Genomic DNA, 23,262 nt, shown 5'->3' with positions numbered 1-23,262 from the left:
GGTATACATGGTGATTCAAAAATGAAAGAACTTTTGTCAGATTCATTGAACAATTTGTAAGTTTTTTGTAATATTATGAAATGGATTTGTCATAGAGTTAGTGTGCCAGTTTTCAATCACCCTGTATAGTATTTCTGCGAGTATTGGCCATATGGTGGTGTGCCTCAAGTAACTCTGAGATCTATCACTGATTTATCGAAACAGTTGGTTTATATTGTCGTATGATAACTTTTTCTAGAAAAAACAGTGGTGGTTGGTTCAGAAAAGATATATAATAAAGAAATAGCAAACTTAATTCCGATCTCTCTTAATGGAAAGTTACATTACATAATCTGTTGCCTTTTTTTGCTATGTTGATGAAGAAAATCGCTTCTGAGCTTTGCTGAATTAATGTCCTGTCAACAACAACCAAAAACATTCTATTTATACTAACTTCGGTAAAAGAACTTTTCTAATAATTAAAACGATATTCAAGAGTCAAATTAATCAAACTGCTATTAGAAACTGGATTTTTTCTGTAATAAATTTACAACTACAACCATGCCACATTCCGGTACAACATTATTGCCTAATTGCTACGTACCGTAGTTGCTAATCTATTTCTACAACTACTATTTATTAGTGATTTATAAACAACCTAGAAATTAACAAAATGCATGACCCAAATTGAAGTTTTTAGCGAAGCGAATTCTGAACAAATTTTATTTACTGGGAAAAAGTGTATATGTGGACAATATGTTTCTAATCGGTCGAGAGAACAAAGAAAATTTCTGTTAAAAAAATCAAAGTTAAAAATGTAAATTGCCTTCACTTTGGAGATAGAAAACGCCACTTTAAATAAATTTTCAATAAATTATGCGTCTCTATAACCGGCTAATCATACAAAAGTGAAAATACTAATAAATCAAACCTATCCCATAGATTAATATTGCCTATACATCATGCTGAACGGAAATTTTTACTTGAAGACTCGTTCCGCGAAAAAATTGAAAGGGTACATCGCAACGCTACCAACACGACCAGTTTTAGCACAGCCGGTGTACCACATATACAGGGAAAAAAGTTAAAGTGGTCATAAATAGCCCCAATACGAGCTGGTGTAGCGTTGTGATCTAATTTTGTTTGGGTCAGTGTCGACGTAACTACGCAGCTTTGATAATTCAGCGAAAAGGTGGATTTTGACAGGATCGATCCACTCCATAAATTTTTTCAACATCGCCACGTAAAAAGTGGTTCATGTATTAAATTATAATTTAAATGTTAGCAAACCGAAATTTCTGCAAATAACAGCCACAGAAATTGGTGCCACTTTGTTTCTTGACACAGTACTTTTGACACGTCTGCATTTAGAACTATTTTATTTGGAAAAGTTGCCACAGAAATCGTATTGAACCAAAAAAAAAAACGACATTCTTGTGGAATATTGACGAATTGGGGTCAAACGTACTGAGACTTTAAATATTTTCTGTCTTTCACATCGTACATCACGATTTGGATATGAAAAAGTTATCTGGTGGTCCCTAATTGCCTGACAGCTGATTCAAAACGTTTTGAAGAGGATTTTCCAATTAAAATCCAATAGTTTCCACCGAATTTCAAACCCAAAATTGACAGGAAATTCACAATTTTCACATTATCATTGTCGAAGAAAAAATCCTCCAGTTGAAAAAAGTCAAAAATGACGTCAATTTCGCGCTACTGTTTGGTGCGGTTACACAAAAATGTGTGTTGACTACACTCTGTAAACATTAACCTTCTAGATAACGTGTCACAAGCATAAACAACAATTTTTCGAACGTGTAACATCGTATTATCGAAACGTACCAGCATGTAGGCAGATTATACATATAAGTACATACTCGATTATATAATGTATTTGTAATAAGGTATTGGTCATAGTCACTTGATATCATATTCCGAACATGCTTTTCTTGTTGTTTTTGTGTTTTTGATTTTTATGGCCAACGAACAACACCAGTTTACGATTTGATAATGAATTTAAATTTGTCTAATAATAATAAAGTTACCTTGAGCACTTGATAATGCACTTTATTGTTAATGAGTTTTCATTTTCGATGCGAAATACACGACGATAAAAATATTTTTTCATTGACGCAAAACCATAATGGGTAGTTTTCTACGCTGTGGCGATCAAGTGATAATGTGTACATTTTTGCTTCGACATATTATAATTACAGCTATCGCTACCAATTGATAAATATTGTGGGAGTTCGTAGAAAGGTGGAATTTGCTGTGCCACAATTTTTTTCGCATCTTCTCGTGTTTCCTCGGTCCCGTCTCCTTTGTCTTCTCCAATAACACGGCAACACTATTTATTGCCTATTTCGAACATTACAAGTCCTCAGCGCGGAAATAAATTTGAATCGAAAACTGTGAAGATAGTGTAAACACCATATTAAATCTACGTTTAGCCGTTTCACAGAAATGTTTATTTCTGTTTTAGAATACCGAAGTCGGGTACGACAACCATGAGAAACGGATTAGGAAGTGTATTTCAGTTTCTCATCACGTAGTCAAAAACATTATGTGAACGAAATCAACTCTCGGCTGACGTAATTCGAAAAGATAAATTAGTATCGACAAGGAGAAGAAAACGCGCTTAGAGTCCCTACTTGAATCTAAAACCTCTAATTACGTTTACCAAATCGTAAAAATTGTGGCTACTGCTTTCGTCGAACGATTTTTTTTCGGAATTGTAATAAGCACAATATATCAACGTATGCTTATCAGCGCTTTGATCGCAGGAAATGCTTTTTAAACGCGTTAGTTACAATAATACCTGACGTGAAACCTAACTCGCCACAGCTGCATTATTATAATTTCTTTTTTCTCAGTTCTAATTATTTGTTTTAGCCAAGTTGGTGTTTTATAATGGCAGAACATCTCGTAAATTAGTCGTATTTGCATAAAATATGTGCAGTAATTGCATTGTATAAATCATGCCACTGCAGAGGAAGTCGGTGTCGAACGAACAGTTTTGACATGCCGGGATGCGTCAAGGCGCCAATCTACGGCCTCGGACTTTTCGGATGTTTGTTCATGACAATCGATGTTTCGTCTGTGCAGAAATCGCCGTCGGAAGTCATAAAGCGCTTACCTGACTCATCAACTTGGAGCCTTTCTTTCCCCGGTGTTCATTCTTAACTTGATATAGCATCTATTAAAAAAACCGCCTACCCATTTCCACCTTGTTCAGCGATAAACTCTTGCCAACAATACACTTCAAGGTTTGATATGATATGTTTACACACGTCGCACAGTCGGGCTCTTTGTCAGACCTAATTATGACAATTCAGCTGGCGGCTAATTGCAAGTGGGAAATGTGTGATGACTGTCGTTAAAAAATAATAAGTAGAAAGAATAATGCGAATTTTATTTTTAGTCGGAGCTGCTGCGGGGCTTAATTGAGATAATGACGCGAAGTGTTTGCAGAAGGAATAGATTAATGATATGCCAGAAGATGGCACTTGGTTTTAAATGTGGAGATGGATTATAGTGTAGTGGATAGTTCGACGAATTGTGTGTGTCCATTACTGCAACTTGCTATTATTAGCATCATCATTATTATTATTTGAATATAAAGAACAGCTGTAATTGTAATAATGGCACATTCTATAAGAAAATCAACCGAAATTTTTGAATTTGTTAGTTTTTCTAGTCAAATTGACAAAAGGCAAATTGATAGACATTGCAAAATTTCTCCAGCTAAACAACAGATGTAAGAAGTGCAAAATTGAAAACATTTTTTTAAATGAAACAATAACAACGTTTTTAAGTATTAAAAATCATTGAAAACACAATTGCTATAAATTATTTTTGGACTTCAACAAGAACTGGAAGGAATTGTTAAAATATTATTTTGACTTACTGATGAACTAGAGAATCCCTCGTATCTTAAATTTGATGTAAATTTTCGTGGTATGTAGAATCAAGTTGGAGATAAGGGTTAATTGAAGAAGAGCTTGATTTCTTTTTAATTCAGAAAAATATTCCACAAGGTTTTGGTAACATACTTTTTCTAGTAAATTCCGTAAGTTTTTTCATATTGAACGACTAATTTCTCAGGATAATTGCTAATTGAATGACCGACGTAGATTGAGCAAATTCATAATTTCTTTCCTTGCACAACGTCTCAAATTGCTTCCAGAAACTGTTTTTCGAAATCTTGTGTTTTTTGGAATGGTACTAACTAACTTTTTCTATAATATTTTTATGGAAAATATTACCAAAACGACTCGTTTTACCTTCAATGACATTCAAACTCTAGTTGAAAAATTACCATGGAAACTCGTTTCAAAGTTTATTAGATTTATGAATACAAAAGTTATTTTCCTTTAGATTTGATTGCAAGCTAACAAATTTGACATTTCTAATGAGTGTATTTATACTGGAGTTTTTTAAAATTAAAATACAACAAATTAAATTTACTTTTGGATAGTAGATTTACCATGAAAAAAAAATGCCCGAGTCTTGTGAAAATACACAATAAAATGTTTCTATTTTTCTTTAATTACGAACTCGAAATGTCATCGGTAATTCAAGAAATATGTACTACATGTCACAGCAGAAAATAAGTTAAACTTTGAGAAACGATATTTCACAAAAGAAAAATCTAAAGAGGTTAAATTATTATATATATAAATTTTGCTTCAATTAACAAATCAGATGTTTCCGTTGCAAAATTCTGTCTTCTATCTGTCAATAACATTTTTATGAAGAAGAACTTGTTTCTACATCAACAGATGTAACTGGTGTGTACTTTAACGCACTAACAATGTCCGGACCTAATTCTACATTAATATCTAGTGATTCGCCACTTAAAATTAAACTGATGTTTTCTAGGAGCTTGAAACCAGTATTTTTATGAATTACCTCTTTTACTTTTTCTTTAAAAATTTTTTATTAACTGCACAGATTTAATTAAGGGCCTAAACTCTGTTTCTAGTTTTGTCATCATTCCCGAAACAAATTGATAATTCACTTTAATAAATGCCAATTCGTTCAGCAAAGAATATTTTTTGAAAATTTGATGACACTGGAGTTATTTCTCAATTTTTCTATATACCGGGTGTTCCACGGTACCTACTCCACTCAAATATCTCAATTATTTTAAAACATAAAAAATTGAAATTTGGCATGTTGAATAATATGTAAGGCAGTCTATTAAATGGATAGATTACTGGCGTTGTATTATTTCAGTTTCGCTAGAAATATACGATGTTACCTTGAATGTTTTCAATCGTCCTTAAAAATACAAAAAAAAAGAAATTTTAAACGATCATATGCAACTAAGTATTGTAATAAAATCAAAGTTTAAAGCAAAATAATACGATAAAAAAAACAACTTTTTTTGCCTCTAAACAACACTGCTCGATGAAGTAGACCCCTACTTGTTACTATTTGTAACATTTCTGGGTTAATTATCACATACTACCCTAAAGTGGGATTTATAAACTTGCTGTTGACTTTGAAATTCCCTTTGCAGTTACTTTTCGCACTGATGTTGCTTTTAGAGCCAAAAATTGTCATTTATGAACTCCGTTGTCGTTGATAGTAACTTTGATGTTCAGAAGAAAAGTGGCGGATTTAGATTTATTACTACAAAAAATTACCATTTTAAACCTGTTTTAAGTTTCTTGTTTTAGAAATAAAAATAAGTCTACAGATATTAAGAAAAAAAGGCAAAATGTAGGCCCCGCCCGCCCGCCCTATCTCAATTGTGATGATTTTTTTTATTCGTCGTGAGCCAAGAGGGCGGAGCTTAATTGCAAAATCCGTATGTTTCTAACAGAAATTAAAAATTTGTTTTTCTGTGTCATGTTGTTCAAAGAATACTATATATATTAAGAAAAAATGAAAGCCCCACCCATGCCTGCCCTGATCTAAATACATATGTAGTAATGAAGTTTTCATTCGTTTCCAGACCTAGGGGTGGAGCCTAATTGCAAAATCTATATTTCCCTACAAAAAGTTACCATTTTAAACGTGTTTTAAGTTTCTAAGAATAAAAAAAATCATTACAATTGAGATAGGGTGGGTGGGCCGGGTTTTCAATTTTACCATTTTTTCTCAATATACATATAGTATTGTTTGAACAACACGATACTCGAAAACAAGTTTTTAATTTCTTGTAAAGAAATAAATATTTTGCAGTTAATCTTCGTTCCGTTGGTTCACGGCGATTAAAAAAAATCATCACAATTGAGATAGGGCGGGTGGGCGGGGTTACATTTTGCCTTTTTGTTTTAATATATGTAGACTTCTTTTCACAACATGAAACTTAAAACATGCCTAAAATGGAAAATTTGTATGTCGAAATATCGATTTTGAAATTAGGTTACGTCCCATAATTGCAAAATCCATATTTCCTTGCAAAATGTACAATTATGACCGTGTTTTAAGTTTCTTGTGCAAAAAGATGGCTATGTATATTAAGAAAAAAAGAGCAAAATATAAGCCCCGCCCACCCACCCTGTCTCAATTCTGATGATTTTTTTTTATTCTTTGTAAGCCGAGGGGCGGAGCTAAACTGTAAAATCTTTATTTGTCTAGGAGAAATTACCATGTGAAATATGTTCTTAAGTTATCGTGTTATACAAAGAAAACTAAAGGTATTAATTAAAAAAGAAAACCACCAAAAGAGAAGCTCCACCCATCTGTCTCGATCACAATCGTGATGAATTTTTCTTTCGTTGTTAAACCGAGGGGCGGAGCGTAATTGCAAAAATGATAGTACCCTATACAAATTTACCATTTTAAACATGTTTTAAGTTTATTGTTGTGAAAAGATGACCACACATATTAAGAAAAAAATGTAAGCCTCGCCCACCATCTCAATTTGACGATTTCTTTATTCGTCGTGAGTCAAGGGGGTGGAGTTTAATTGCAAAATCCTTATTTTTCTACAAGAAATAAAAAACATATTTTTGAGTATCGTGTTGTTCAAAGAATACTATGTATATTAAGAAAGAAACAAGCCAAAAATTAAGGCCCATATCCATCTCAAGCTCAATTGCGATGAATTTTTCATTCGTTGTCAGACCAAGGGGCGGAGCCCAACTGCAAAATCGATACTTTCCTACAAAGATTTACCATTTTGAACATGTTTTACTTTTCTTGTTGTGAAAAGAAGGCTACTACAAGTACTAACAGAAAGGTGCAATGTAGAAGGTGATGGCGGCTTTTTAAAATATGAGGGTTTTTGGTGAACAGATGGACCGACCTCATTATCTCTATCAAAATTTGATTTTGGTGGTATTATTGCTGTAAAACAGAAAAAAAATCCCCCTTACGTCAGGGAATTTTCCTTCAAGGTGACAGCACTGCACATTACCGCAATTTCATTGGTTGAAAACCCAACATCAACGGCAAGGTAACGACGAAAGTTAAAAGTTGGTCATCTCGAACGTCACCCAAACGGCGTGCCAACTTTCAACGGCAACGTCAGCGGATGATATAAACGATGCATACCTTCGCTGCGTATTGATCTTACAACGACAACGTCAACGGCGAACATCAACGTCAGTGGCAAGTCTATAAATCGACCTTAATTCTTTGCTTAAGGTCTTTTAAGTCTCTTAGAGATTGCTGATATACCCTATCTTTTAAATGGTTTCACAAAAAAAAAGAAAAATCGAGAGGTGTTGGATCAGGAGATCTGGCAGGCCACTGAATTGCTCCATTTTCAATTCTAAAATTTCTTCGTAAAATTTAGGCCCGATAATTTGACTGTTGGTTATTCCACACCAAACGTAGATACTCCAAATGTGTATGATAGATATCCTCTTCTTGTGTCTCCGTTACCCAAGCAAAAAAAAAAAAATGTAATCATGATATTTGGCCGTTTTCAAAATTCTTTGTTGATGTCATTTCTGGTGAAACTGAAGGTAATACGATGCCAATAGCCTACTCATTTAATAGATTGTATTAAGTACATATATTGAACATACCTAAGTTCAAATTTTTATGTTTGAAAATAATTGAGATATTTGAGTACGGAATAAGTACGCTAGGACACCCGGTATATTTGTCCCTCAAAGGTGACTACAAATATTTTTTAAAATTACTTATAACGGGATTTATTTATTTTTAAGTCCGCACCAAACATGTACCGTGAATCACATTCGGATATAAAAGTTTAAGTTGTTGCGTCGGACAACATATAAAACTTCCTGTTCCGGAAAAACATCAGGAAGAAAGAAATTCATAAAAGATTCATTAATTAATTTTAGTACAGTCAGAAGGTTGGTTTTTTCTAATTGTTTGCGTGAAATTAAATAAGATTTGCTAGACCCTTTATAACGTAAATAATCTACCAATAGATTGGCAATATAACGCCCGCAAGCATCAGAAGTTTCGTCCACTACAAAATATTTAAATTATTTTTTTTTACAATTTCTTTAATACTAGAAATAGTCTGATTGTAAATATCTGATACATAATTTTTTCTCAGCGTACTTTCGTCCGGTATAACATTTTTACAACATTTTTCTAAAAACGCTTTCACACAAGCGTCTTGAAACACGTGATATATGCAGAAAACATTTTCGTCAGTTGAAATAAGTTCAAATCTTTTATTTATTGAAGTTGTTTTCACTACCACCGACGTTCTTGAATGCCCAGTTATAAATGAACTACAAACATTTAGTCAAAATATTTTCCACATCTTTTCTTGCCAATATCAGATATGAAATACTGTATGCTCAGTCGACATGTACTTAGTTATACGTTACGTTACGTATCAAACTGAATGAAGACTTTTTGACGGAACGCAGGCGCATTCTAACGTGTTCAATATGCTTTCAAACTTGGCTTTTGTCATCGTCGATATCGCTCCCACTAACCGAATTTTTGTCATGTGCTTGTGGTGTTGGCGATTGACGTCGATCAATCGCAGGCAATAAACCACCAAAGCCGTAAACATAAATATGATCCTTATGCTTAATTAACGTCTATTAACACCGCCAGCATTTTAAGTAATAAACCCCCCGGTCCGAAACGCTGGCGTGCGTACACGAAAATTTACACAATCTTGATAGCGCCCGCTGACCAGCAAAAGTGTTGAACAGATTTAACGAATTGTGTCAAGTTCAGTGGAGATTTTGAAATTGTAAAATTTTCACGTAGGAGTGAGCACGTTTGAGAAATATTATTCGACTTTGATGGTGCCTAATTAAAAGCAACTGTAAAGCGGGCTCATTTTCATTTTAGATTAATTAAATACAAGAAAAACGGTAGCAATTAATGTAACAACAAACTTACCACTGGGTTACAGCCAAGTCATCACTAATACCATGTCACGTAGACAGTTTTAAAATTAATTATCATTTTGTTGTAAAACGTCCTCGTTACCATTAATTAAAATATAAAAACGCACACATTGCATTTAATATTTATGAGTGTGAGACAATCGAAAGCTGCTTCCGAACTCGTTTGTTCGCGATTTAATCGGTTCTCAGGGGACGTTTTTGGCACAGGTGGCGAAAATCGCCAAAAATGTCTTGCCCAACAATACAACAATCGTAAAGCTCGAATTACACGCCCTCTTTTTCGCCAAGCGTCGACCCAGAACCGCAACATTAAACAATTATAGTGAGCGGAATTAATTTACCGTAATGGGGTTCTAAATAAACACACAAATCGAATTTACTTCCACAAAATATGTCGAAAACCAATCCATCACTACGATAGAGCGCTTCCCCTAAATGAAAAGTAGCCGACCAGAACGCGGTGTGTGCCCTTGTGATTTATAACGATTTAATATTTATTTTGATGGGTGAAATTCGGCGTTACTAACACTCTGTGGAGGGTTCAACCATCTGCTGAATTATATTTAATGCCAAATAAAGAAAACGACCTCTTAACGTACACGGGAGAAGGATCATAGTTGCTTGTGACGTTTGGGCGCATTGCCGACTGGCGCGGCTTTTGTCAGGCGAATTGCTTTTTACTGCTTTTCTATGAGACAGTAAATTTTACCTTACGGGCTGTGCTTAAACGCTTAATGCACGAATAGGCTAAATAAGCGGAGGAAATTTCAGTTTTTACGCATTTTAATGAGTCGGGGTGGAGGCGGCGAACGCATACAGGGTGTCTCATTCCAATTCACCGCCACACCTATACCTAAGCCTTCAACATTCAAACACTAATTCGGTCGTTTTTCAATAATTATTTTGACTTTTTGCACCGCATTAACATGCAACACTACATTACAATGGCAAAAAATTTGGCATATTGAAATTGGCATTGTGTTGCATAATGATGACGGCGATGTCAATGTCATTTCCTAACCTATGCCTCATGTGTATATTATCTAATGACTTTGGGCATTGTAATAAAATGAGTTCGTTTCGTTTTAGTTCAGCACGTGTGTCCGAAAATTTAAATTCAAATCGCGAAAAAAAAAATTGACCGTTGTGCGGTTACTTTCCACGAATCTAGCAACAATTTCTGTTTTTTTGCGCGTCCTGTAAAGTCGAACCTCCACACATTCCTGGCACGCTTCTGCGCTTTTTCGAAACACTCGACATTCTTCCTTGTCCGTCCCGCGCGTCGCTCTTCACACCGTGGGAACGGTGCAAAACTGCGCCGATAAATTAATATAACAAACAAAAAGCGGAGGGCGATGGTCCGATAAGCGCATGGTTGGAATGGAAGGGTGGAGGTAGAGGAGAGCACGGTGCCAATCCCAAAAAGCAGATTTATTTTTAATAATGGCGAACGAATACGGGATCGCATGAGTGCACATCCCCGGGGTAAATAAATAATGCGGTTATTACAGCTCACCGAGTATCACGGTGTACGCCATTCTGGCTCCTGTAACGTTTTGTCGTAAGGGCTCTAATCATGGGTAACACGTCAGCGTAATTTGAGATAATTTAACGTCTACTCTCATCCAGTTGGGTGAGATACTTGAGGGTAGATAGGTGAAGGGAGGGTCCGGGTGCTGGGGTAATGGCTGTGGCGAGGGGAAAAAGTCGTTGGGTGCAACAAAATCGACCTTGTTGACGACTTTTTAGTTTGTGAATAGTGGTGCAACATGGGTACTCAAAATAGTAATTTATTCGTATTGGTGGAAATGAGATTGAACAAAAAAGGGTGCGACAACAATTTTAATGACAAGCCAAACACAGTTTCTCGTTCCAGATTTTTTTTTAGTTTATAATTTCTATTTTATTTTGATTCATTCTTCAAACTCAAAACTCCTACATAATATATAAATTTATTTTTCTCAAATTTCTTAAATTCATATGGAAATTCTTGAAAGTGACTTCATATCTTCTAGAATTATTTGAGAGCGATTACCTGTTTTGTATTTTTTTTAATAGAATTGAGTTAACATTACGAAATTCAAAGAAATACCAACTTTCGCAAAACTTGCCCTACAATTGTAGTTTATGAATCCGTGTTGAGTTACATTTTTGGAAAAAATAAAAATTGTATAGAAACATTTTGGAATTTCGGAACCTTGCCACGTTTTAAGATAATCAGAAATATGTTAAATCGTTAATAAAAATTTATTTCATTTTACAGTTACATATTTAAATTTTATAAAATTCTTCACTTGAGATCAGATGTTCCTAAGAAATATCAAAACTGTATAACATTTTACAATTTAGCTTTGGTATACATATATTCGGTTTGATAACCAAGATTTTTTTCAAAACCATAAAGATATTGTACCAGAATAAGGTTTTCGAAATAATCGGTTTGAAAACCAAATTTTTAAAAATTCTAAAAATTGACATTTTAGTTGGCGATTCTATAAAAATCGTAGGAATTTTCGAAGAAATGAAGCCTAAAATAACTCAAAAAAATATCTGGCTAATTTTCGAAGCTGGTTGAAAAATGATCAAAAATTTCATAAGGTTTATATTGAAAAATTGAGCTTTTGGAAAAATGTGCTTATTTAAACAATATAACGTACCTATTTATGCTCCCTGATAAAAATTTTCGAAATATTTCATTTCAACGTCAAATTTTTTAAAAATTGTTAAATATCCCACATTTCTATTGGTCACTTTGGAAAAGTGGCATGATTTTTCGACGAAATGAAGCCGAAAATAACATCTGGGACTCGAGATCTGGCTAATTTTCGAAGGTGTTTGAAAAAGGATAAAAAATTTTCATAATATTTAGGGTAGTGAAAAACTGAGGTTTTGAAAATTTACCAAAAAATCTACAAAAAATTCTGGGATGTAGATCTCAATGTGCTAATTTGAAAAATATAAAGATTTTATTGTTCGAAGACAAGATGCACGAAGTATTCAGTTTGAAAACCAATTTTTTTAATAATCCTAAAAATCGGTAGATAATCTCAATTGGCTTTTCTGCAAAAATGGGAGAAATATTCCAAGAAATGAATCCTAAACCAACTTCTAGGGACTAAATTTTCAAGAAAATTCAGCTAATTTTCGAAGGTGATCGAAAAATTATCAAAAATTTAACAAAGTAGGTATAGAAAAATTGAGCTTTTGGAAAGATTAAAATCCATAAAAATTTTTTCGAAATGTTCGGTTTGAACGTCAAATTTTTTTAAAATTCTAAAACTTCCCACATTTCAATTGGCGATTCTTATAAAACTGGTAGGATTTTTTGACGAAATGAAACTCAAAATAACTTTTGGGGTTGAGATCTACACGAAAATGTCTTTGGCTAATTTTCAAAGGTGCTTGAAAAATAAAAAATTTCATAGTATTTAGGGTAGTGAAAAATTGTTTTTTAAGTTGACAAAAAACCTACAAAAAATTCTGAGATGCAAATCTTCACGTGTTAATTCGAAAACTATAAAGATTGTTTCAGAATAAGATTTTCGAAATATTCGGTTTGAAAACCAAATTTTTAAAAAATTCTAAAAGTTGACATTTCAATTGGCGGTTCTACAAAAGCGGTGGGAGTTTTTGAAGAAATGAAGCCTAAAGTAACTTCAAAGATTTTAAGTTTTCAAAAAATGTCTTTGGCTAATTTTCAGAGGTGGTCGAAGAATTATCAAAAATTTCACATTTCAATTTTTGAAGAATTGAACTTTTGGAAAATGCCTTAAAAATCCATAAACAAATCTGGCATATAGGTAGATCTCGACCTGCTGACTTGAAAAATATAATGTGTTCATGCTCTCTGATAAAAATTTTCGAAATATTCGATTTCAACGTCATTTTTTTTTTAATTCTTGAATATCCCACATTTCTTTATAAAAGTGGTATCTACGCTTTTTCGCCGAAATAAAGCTGAAAATAACTTCTGGGGATGGAGATCTACATGAAAATATCTTTGCCTAATTTTCGAAAGTGCTTTAAAAATTCATATTTAGTAGGGTAGTGAAAAATTGAGGTTTTGAAAAGTTGCCAAAAAATCTACAAAAAATTCTGAGATGTAGATCTCACTGTGCTAAATCGAAAAATATAAAGATTTTATTGTTCGAGAATTTTCCAAAAAAATTCAGGCAATTTTCGAAGGTGGTCGAAAAATCATCAAAATTTAACAAAGTAGGTTTCGAAAAATTGAGCTTTTGGAAAAATAGAAATCCATAAAAAATTCTAGCATTAGATCTCGCCCTGCTGATTTGAAAAATATATCGTGTTTATGGTTCCCGACCAAAATTTTTGAAATGTTCGGTTTGAACGTCAAATTTTTTAAAAATTCTAAAATTTCTCACATTTCATTCAAGTGGCGATTCTGAAAAACTGGTAGGATTTTTCGACGAAATGAAACTGCAAATAATATCTGGGGATTGAGATCTACACGAAAATGTCTTCGGCTAATTTTCAAAAGTGCTTGAAAAATGATAAAAAAGTTCATAGTATTTAGGGTAGTGAAAAATTGTTTTTTTTTTAACTTGACAGTAGTATCTACAAAAAATTTTGAGATGTGGATCTCAACGCGCTAATTGGAAAAATATAACAATTTTTTTCTTCCAGGACAAGATTTGCGAAATTTTTTATTTGAAAACCAAATTTTTAATAATCCTAAAAATTGACATATTTCAGTTGGCTTTTCTGCAAAAATGGTAGAAATTTTCGAAGAAATGAACCCTAAAATAACATCTACAATCTTCCAAAAAAATGTCTTTCGCTAATTTTCGAAGGTGATCGAAAAATGATCAAAAATTTAACAAGATAGGGAGGTATTGAAAAATTGAGCTTTTGGAAAAATGGCCCAAAAAATCCATGAAAATTCAGGAATTAGATCTTGACTTGCTAATTGAAAAATTGAGCTTTTTGGAAACTGGTCCAAAAATCCATAAAAATTCAGGAATTTTATTGGATGTCAAATTTTTAAAAAATTCCGAAAAATTGGCAGGATTTTTCAACGAAATGAAGTCGAAAATAATTTCTGGGGATCAAGATCTACACGAAAATGTTTTAGTTAATTTTCAAAGGCGGTTGAAAAATGAGGTAACATAATCAAAATTTTTAAGCGAATAGTCGAAAAAATTATGGTTAGCGCTTTTTTTTATTTCCAAAATTGCAATGTGGAACAACTGAGAAATCGAGAAAACGGCAATGGGAAACATCGGAAAATAGAAAAATGTAAAATTTAAGAAATCGAAAAATTGAAAAATCGAAAAACTGAAAAATCCCAAAAAATTAAAATTTTAAAAATCTAATTTAATCAAAAAACTAAAAAACAGATAAATTGAAATGTCGAAAAATTGAAACATGAAAAGATGGAGAATTAGCCCAAAAGAAGGATTAAAAAAAAAAATGAGAAATCGCAAAATCGGAACATCGAAATTTCGATAATTCGAGAAACTGAAAAATCGAGAAATGGAAAAAATAGAAATTAAAAAAAAATCGAAACATTTAGGAAGGCGTCAGTAAACCACAGAGAACAGACACAAGAAACGGGAGAACTACTTTTTCATATTCTAAGATTTACAAAACGTCAAGAAACATTACAATTACATGCTCCTTTATTCTCGTAAAGTAAAAAGAAATTTAAACCAAAACGAGGGAAGTTCTGTCGATATGACTTTCGACCAAATTTTTTACTTTTGAAGGCAAAATAAATCGTTCACGGAAAGCCAGCGCCTTCAATTAAAACCTCCATATAAAAATTTGCATCAGAACAAAGCGTCTAGGATATTTCCATGTCTCAGGGCCGTAGTTTAAAGTTTAAAATAGTAAATTTTGAAACTAGGACGATTTAAGCAAATATTGAGAGTGCTGAACTGCATATAATAGGTAAATGTGAAGTTCAATTTTGCAATAATGCAGTGGAAAAAATATACAAAATAATGAAACTTTCACAAACCTAATAAGTAAATGAAGTAACTAAAAAAAATTAACCGCTACTTTGCAGTGTGGTTTTGGTTAAATTCCTTCGTTTTCCGGAATCGTAATCACAAGTGGGAAAATTCGGGGCGACCACAATGTATTCAAAGAAAAAACTTATTAAATATTAATTTCTTTCAAAGCATACAAATGTCGTATCAGATGATGTTAAGTAAAAAATAAATTATAATATCTATGAAAAAGTGTTCCGATGTTATTTCCTTTGTTCACGCTTAAAAGTTAGTGTGCGTTGCGTATAATTAAAAATTCAGTACCTGCATTTACAGATATGTTAATTTCATAACAGAAACAAGTCTCGATAACCATTTTATTTAAAATAACTGTATTTAAATATTCTGTTTACACAAGTAATACAAGTTAGACAATAAAGATGTAATAATGCAAATGACTCCTTCGCGTATACATTAACGATATTAACGAGTGTTCATTTTCGGGTATTTCCAACACGTATCACCGCGATCACTACATATCACCAAATTAATGTTGTGTGAAACCTCATTACAAATATGTATCCGCCTGCTATAATTACAAAATTTCCTGGATTTACATAAAAAGGCAATTAATTAGTGCTATATTTAAAAACGGCATTTTTCGCCGATAAAATTACCAATTGTTGTAACAACAAACGCCGAAAATTCGCCACACGCGTTTAAATAATTTTGCATAATGATGCGTTAAGCTCAGACAAGGTAAAACTCTCCTATAACTTTATTAAGTTTCCTTGGTTCGAATTAAAATTTTTGAATTATTCATTCGAACCGTATTATGTATGCTTTCTTAGCCAGAGGAAGCTATAAATAATGCTAATAAGGATAAAACAGTGTAATTTAATATATAACCAACATTTTTTACAAATGCACGGGGAATTCATTTCAGGTGTTAAACACGAGATCCGGACCGTTGTTTCGTTATTAGAACAGAAACCGTACAAAACGCACACCTTCGAATAAATGTCACCGAAGGACCTCCTCATCTTAAATCATCCCACGTCATATTACCAGAGAGCATTTTTTCAGAGTCGTGAAATCGCAGTAAGCTGCGATCATGGCCCACTGTATAATCCGGCGATAAATCACTCCACGTCATTGCTACCGTTTGATCTGCAGTTTGAATCGCGTTACCGTTACTAAATTTATACGTGTAGCGTGAGTTATGACACCCTCGGAGGCCTTTCGAAGAGAAACAGATTTTTTCGATTGTTTCATATATATAGCAACGTTAGCATCATCGGTAGTAGACTTAAAAACATAATAATGAAGTTGTACATGTCAAATTTAATCTATTTATCCCACCACAAAATTGATGACGTCATTTAAAAAAATCATTAAGTATAACGTTTATTGAATTTGTATAAAAAATACACAGTTAACTAATATTTCCATTAAAGGCAACTGAAAAATCCAGAAGCTGAAAAATCCCCAAAATCGAGAAATTGGAAACTTGAAAATCGGAAATTCGAAAAATCGAAAAACTGAAATATTAAAAATTAATCCGGAAATCGAAACATCAAAAAATCGAAAAATTGAAAAATCGAAACTGAAGATATCGAAAAATCGAAATAGTCCAAAAGAAAAATTTGCAAAATTAAAAAATTTTAAATACAAATCGATAAATCAAAAAAATTAAAAAGCGGGAAATAAAGCAGTCGAAAAATGGAAACTTCGAAATCTCAAGAAGTCGAAAAATTGAAAAATCGAGAAACCGAAACATCAAAAAATCAAAAAATTGAAAAACTCAAAAATGTAAACGGGAAAAGTGGAAAAATCAAAGATTAAAAAAATCGAAAAATTGAAAAATAGAAAAATCAAAGAACGAAATTGAGAAATCCTAAAATCTAAAAATTCAGATATCGAAAAATGAAAGTGAAAAAATTAAAAAATCGTGAAATCGAAACATCAAAAAACAGAAAAACTGAAGAATGGAGAAATCGAAACATCGAAAAATCCAAAAAACGATAAATCTAAATATTTAAAATTTAAAAAGTCTAAATTAAAAAATCGAAATATGTATCTGGAAATGAAACATTAAAAAAATGTTGATATTGATATTGAAAATTTAAAATCCGAAAAATTGAAACAGTATCGAAGAGCTGAAAAATTGAAACATCAAAAAAATCTAAATTTTAAAAGTCGAAAAATTGAAACATCCAAAAAACGAGAAATCTAAATATTTAAAATTTAAAAAGTCTAAATTGAAAAATCGAAATATCTGGAAATGAAACAATCAAAAAATGTCGATATTGAAAATTTAAAAATTCGAAAAATTGAAACAGTATGATGAACTGAAAAATTGAAACATCACAAAAATCTAAACATTGGGTAGTGGAAACATCATAAATTTTAAAAATCGAAAAATTGAGAAACTGAAAAATCAAAACTCCAGGACTCGAAAAATCGAAAGATGGAGAAATCGAAACATCAAAAAATTGAAAAATCTAGGATTAAAAAATCACAAAATTGAAAAATCAAAGAATGAAATCGAGAAATCAAAAATCTAAAATTTAAAATATGTAAAAATTAAGATATCGAGAACTGAAAATTAAAAAATCGAAAAATCCAAACATCAAGAAACGGAAAAATTGAAAAATCGAGAAATCGAAACATCAAAAAATCGAAAAATTGATAAATCAATAAACCGAAAACTCGAAACATTAAAAAATCGAGAAATGTAAAAGTCGGAAATTTAGGAAACAAATAAATGAAAAATCGAAAACTTGAAAGATCACAAAACTTAAAAATTGAAAAGCGAAAACTTAGAAAATTGAAACACTGAAAAATCGAGAAATGGGAAAATCAAAAAATTCGAAAATCGACAAATTGAAAATTTAGGAACGCCAAAAAGCGGAAATTTTAAAAATCGACAAATTTAAAAATCGGAAATTGAAGAAACAAAGAATTGAAGAATAAAAAAAAAGTGAAAGAAAGAGAAGTCGAAAAATGAAAAATTTAAAATAAAAAAATCAAAAATCCAAAAATCTGAAAAATATAAAAATGGAAAACCGAAAAATTGAAAAGTTCAAAAATCGAGAAATCAAAAAGTCGGACTACTGTTCAATCGAGAAATCGGGATTTCGAAAAATTGACAAATAGAAAAATCAAAGAATGAAATCTAGAAATCCAAAAATCTAAAATTTAAAAATTCGAAAAATTAAGATATCGAGAACTGAAAGTTTAAAAATTAAAAAATCGAAAAATCCAAACATCAAAAACGGAAAAATTGAAAAATCGAGAAATCGAAACATCAAAAAATCGAAAAATTGATAAATCAATAAACCGAAAACTCGAAACATTGAAAAATCGAGAAATCTAAAAGTCGGAAATTTATGAAACAAATAAATGAAAAATCGAAAACTTGAAAGATCACAAAACTTAAAAATTGAAAAGCGAAAACTTGGAGAATTTGGAAACACTGAAAAATCGAGAAATGGGAAAATCAAAAAATTGGAAAATCGACAAATTGAAAATTTAGGAACGCCAAAAAGCAGAAATTTGAAATATCGACAAATTTAAAAATCGGAAATTGAAGAAACAAATAATTAAAGAATCAAAAAATAAATTGAAAGAAAGAGAAGTCGAAAAATGAAAAATTTAAAATAAAAAAATCAAATATCCAAAAACCTGAAAAATATAAGAATGGAAAATCGAAAAATTGAAAAGTTCAAAAATCGAGAAATCAAAAAGTTGGACTACTGTTCAATCGAGAAATCGGGATTTCGAAAAATTGACAAATCGAAAACTTAGGAACGCCAAAAAGTGAAAATTTGAAAAATGGACAAATTTAAAAATTGAAGAACAAAAAAAATCATAAAAATGAAATATCGGAAATCGAGAAACCGAAATTTCAAAAAGTCGGGAAATTCAGAAATGGAAAAGTCAAAAAATCGACAAACTGAAAACTTACAAACGCCATAAAAGTGAAAATTTAAAAAATGAAAAAATTGAAAAATCGAAAAATTAAAGAGAAAGGAAACATAGAACTTAAATATCGGAAAATCGAGAAATAAAAAACAATTTTGAAAACGAAAATTTGGAAAATTGAAAATCCAGAAATTGAAAAACCGAAAAAATGAATAAAAAAATTGAAAAATCTAGGATTAAAAAATTCGAAAAATTGAAAAATAGAAAAATCAAAGAATGGAATCCAGAAATCCAAAAATCAAAAATTTTAAAAATCGAAAAATTAAGATATCGCAAAGTGAAAGTCAAAATACTGAAAAATCGAGAAATTCAAACATCAAGAAATCGAAAAATTGAATTCTCGGAATTATTGAAAAATCCCAAAACCGAAATATCGAAAAATTGATAAATCGAAAACTCGAAAAATTGTAGAAATGGGAAAATAAAAAAATCGAAAAATTGAAAAGTTCAGAAAACACGAAATCTATCTGTTCAATCGAGAAATCGGGATTTCGAGAAATTGGCAAATCGAAATCTTGGGAACGCCACAAAGTTAAAAATTTAGAAAATGGCGAAATTTAAAAATGGGAAAATGGAAGAATGACAAATCGTAAAAATGAAATATCCGAAATCGAGAAACCGAAATTTCAAAGTCGAGAAATCCAGAAATGGAAAAGTCAAAAATCGAAAAATCGAGGAACAAAAAGTCGGAAATGGATGATTACTCAAGAAAATCGAAATTTCAAAAAATCGGCAAATTGAAAACTTAAAAACGCCATAAAGTGAAAATTTGAAAAATGAAAAAATTGAAGAGAAAGATATGTTAAACTGAAATATCGGAAAATCGAGAAATAAAAAAATTGACAAATCGAAAATTAGAAAAATGTGTAAATTGAATTGAAAAATCCCAAAATTAAATACTGGAAAATTAAGTAATCGAAAAGTTGAAAATCCAGAAATCGAAAATTGGAAAAACTGAAAAATATCAAAACTCAAATTTATTTTTAGAAGTTCCGAAAATTAATTCGAAAACAAAAAAAAAATCAATAAAATAATAAGACGGTAAGAAGAGACATATTTTTGCGTACTTTCGAGAAAACATGGAAAGTACCTAGTCGCTCCATGGACTCGATTATAATGCTTCTTCAGCTTACGCTTGCGGAGTAAAAAACACTCCTGGCTCTGCCCCTCCCAGCCACATTAATTACAATCCATACAGTAGCAGTTTGTACTCGTAATGAAATAAAACCCATCGAATAAAAGAATAATTTGTCTCGCTTACATAAACAAGGAATTATTTTGCATGAAATTATTTCGCACTACAACCAAGAACAAGTTCCGACAACTCTCACAACCGGCTTTTTTTCTTCCAGAGTGCAGTATCGTCGGGACCTAGTCAACCCTCACCACCTCCTTCAAGCATGGCAGTCACATCTTCAGCACCAACACCAGGAAGTCCGCCCGCCCCCACTCAACGATGCTGTGATACAGGCAGACCCCTCTTCACCGACCCCATCACGGGCCAAAGTGTGTGCTCGTGTCAGTACGAACTTTTAGGGTACCAGAGGCTCGCCGGGGGAGTCCCCGGCCTGCCGGCCCTCTCCATGTACAGCGCCCCCTATCCCGAGGGGATGGCGGCGTACTTCCCCGCCCTGGGCGCGGACCAGGCCCCCTTCTACACCTCCACGGTAAATATGAGTGTCCCGCAGGGCTCCACTTTCGGGCCCATGCTGTGTTCCTTCCACTGGAACGCGGTGGTTCTGGGTAGCGAAATCGCGTCGTCGGGCTGTGCGGCTCGCGGTGACCTATATGGGGCCGGCGCTGCCACTATGCGTTCTACGAAGAGCCACGAATTTGCATAATTTCGTCGATTCAATGTGAACTAGGATCGAAATTTAAATTAAAGTTATGATTAATAACGTCGCTGCGATGCTAATTTTGTAATATTTACGTTTGCATAAGTGACACTTTGGCTCGAGTCATGGTGGTTTAATGGCCATCAAGAAATCAAGATTGGATTTACCGTGTTGGTTTAGTATGCAAAGTATAAAAACGCCTGAATTATGATTATGAATAAGTTGCGAAGGAGAGATACAAGTTGCGATTTGCATAAGGTAAATCGGTGCTAGGGAGCGAGTATTTTTGCTAGAATGTGACTAATCATGTATGCGCTGCTTAAAATTCGGCTGGGAGGTTTATTACCGCTTTTTGAAATGTCTTAATTAAGAAAATTACACGGTAATAAATTCAAAATTATCGTGATTAAGGTGCTGCTCAATATTTCAATCTTGACTCGGGGACAACACGGAGGAATGACGGGTTTTTATGGACGGATCATGGTTGGCGTATGGGTTGATGGTGTTGTGATAAGTTCACGTGGATTTTACATTTAGAGCCATTATTCCATTAGGTGTTTACTGTTAATGCTGACAATTAGTCGACACCTATGAGGATTAGCAAAATTAGGCCAACTACTTTCTAAGAGTGTCCGAGCCCAAACAACCGGAAAAGACGTCATCTGGCTACACTAATGTAGTTTGTTTTGTAGCGTTGTTATGATGAATATATTAAAAACTGGTTTTTTGCAATTGGAGGGTAAACGAATACGTTTTCTAATTTCAGAAGCTATAGAGCGTGTTGAGTTAAAAAAACACGTTTATTTGTGAAAGTACAAATATTTGTTGTGTTATATACACATTAAAGATTGATTTTTTCGTTGTAGAATTTGTATGTAGCTTCTTCAGAAGCTTTAAATTGAAATGAAAAATATCGGGCGAGTTTATTGTCAAATTTTTTATGTATATTAGATGTAGATGGTAAAACTCTAACCAAAATTTGTTTAAGCAATCCCACCACCAATCGGATGACGTAATTTCCAAAACTTACGATGTATTTGTTTTAATTTTATAAAATAAGTTACTGCTGTACTGGTGATGTATGAATCGGTGTTGAATTTTCACCATAGACATTTAAATTTTTGGAAAAAAAATTTGGTCCAAAGTAATTTAGACAGTACTTTCGGTGAATAGTTTAATAAAATGTTTAAAATAGATAGTGAACAACTAAAGAAAATGGTTTATAAACAGTCATTAATAGTATTTAATTTTAATTTTGTGAGGAAAAAATTGAAGAAAACGGTTTTTTTTTCTCCTGCACGAAAAATCGAAAAAAAAATGGTCTGAACATACGCACATACCTAATAAGACGAAACTACCAATTAAAATGGCCTTCATAAGATTAAAAAAAAGTTAAAAAACGACACCCAATTTAAAATTAATGCAAAATTCTAACCTTCGGGCTTCTTCTTCTGCTACAATTTAGCGAATTCCCTCGTCTTCATTTACGAACCCACTGCAACAAAAAAATACATGAAATTTGAATTTAAAAATTATGAAATTGTTTTTGAGATTTCAGTTTCGTGATGACCTTTATAAAGTAAAAACCGATGCTCCTTTAAGATCATCGTATTCATAGTAGATCATTAATCAAAATGTATTCGTTTATCCCTCACAAAAAATTGATGACGTCATTTCAAAAATTATGGCCACTTGTGTGGTTTATCAGTGCACTCATAATTTTTAGAATTATTTATACAAGGTGACTTAAAAATTAATGAATGGGGCAAAATATTGTATTATTGATTAAAGTCAGTAACCACTCGCTCTATTTTCCGAAAATTTGGGAAATTATAGTGCATTTATCCAAATTGATATAGTGTCCTTGCAAAAATGTTAAAGACGTCACAAAATTTTGCAATGGAAAAGTCTTTACATTATAATTACATACATATTTTTATTGTAACTTATCAGTGTGTAAAATCTAGATTTATTAACTTCAACTACTTTTTGATAACACAATTTTTCGTTTTTTAAACTTTGGTTTTTACAATTCCTCAAATTTTTCTTTAATGTTTCGATTTGCAATTTTGCAATTTTACAGTTAGATTTCGTTTTTCAATTTTTTGTTTCTTCATTTTTCAAGTTTTTGATTTCGAGTTTTTACATTTTTCAAAGTTTTCATTTAATACGTTATCGTTTTTTCGATTTTACAGT

At 32.2% G+C, this 23,262-nt stretch overlaps 1 protein-coding gene across 1 annotated transcript in view; it reads left to right on the top strand.

Annotated features, from left to right (window-relative positions):
* LOC135127673 (homeobox protein caupolican) overlaps positions 1-23,262 on the top strand; it is a 56,058-nt gene that overhangs the window by 1,531 nt on the left and 31,265 nt on the right. Inside the window, exon 2 of the mRNA XM_064054210.1 lies at positions 20,584-20,898. Coding sequence (XP_063910280.1) covers positions 20,584-20,898 — 315 coding nt within the window. The remainder of the gene's footprint in view (positions 1-20,583; positions 20,899-23,262) is intronic.

Source organism: Zophobas morio, unplaced genomic scaffold (assembly GCF_036711695.1).
Source record: "Zophobas morio isolate AGI-343-1 ecotype UQ-CSIRO unplaced genomic scaffold, CSIRO_AGI_Zmor_V1 ptg000012l, whole genome shotgun sequence".
Lineage (NCBI taxonomy): Eukaryota > Metazoa > Arthropoda > Insecta > Coleoptera > Tenebrionidae > Zophobas > Zophobas morio.
Note: the sequence above shows the minus strand (reverse complement) of the source record. Positions and strands in the feature narration are given on the sequence as shown.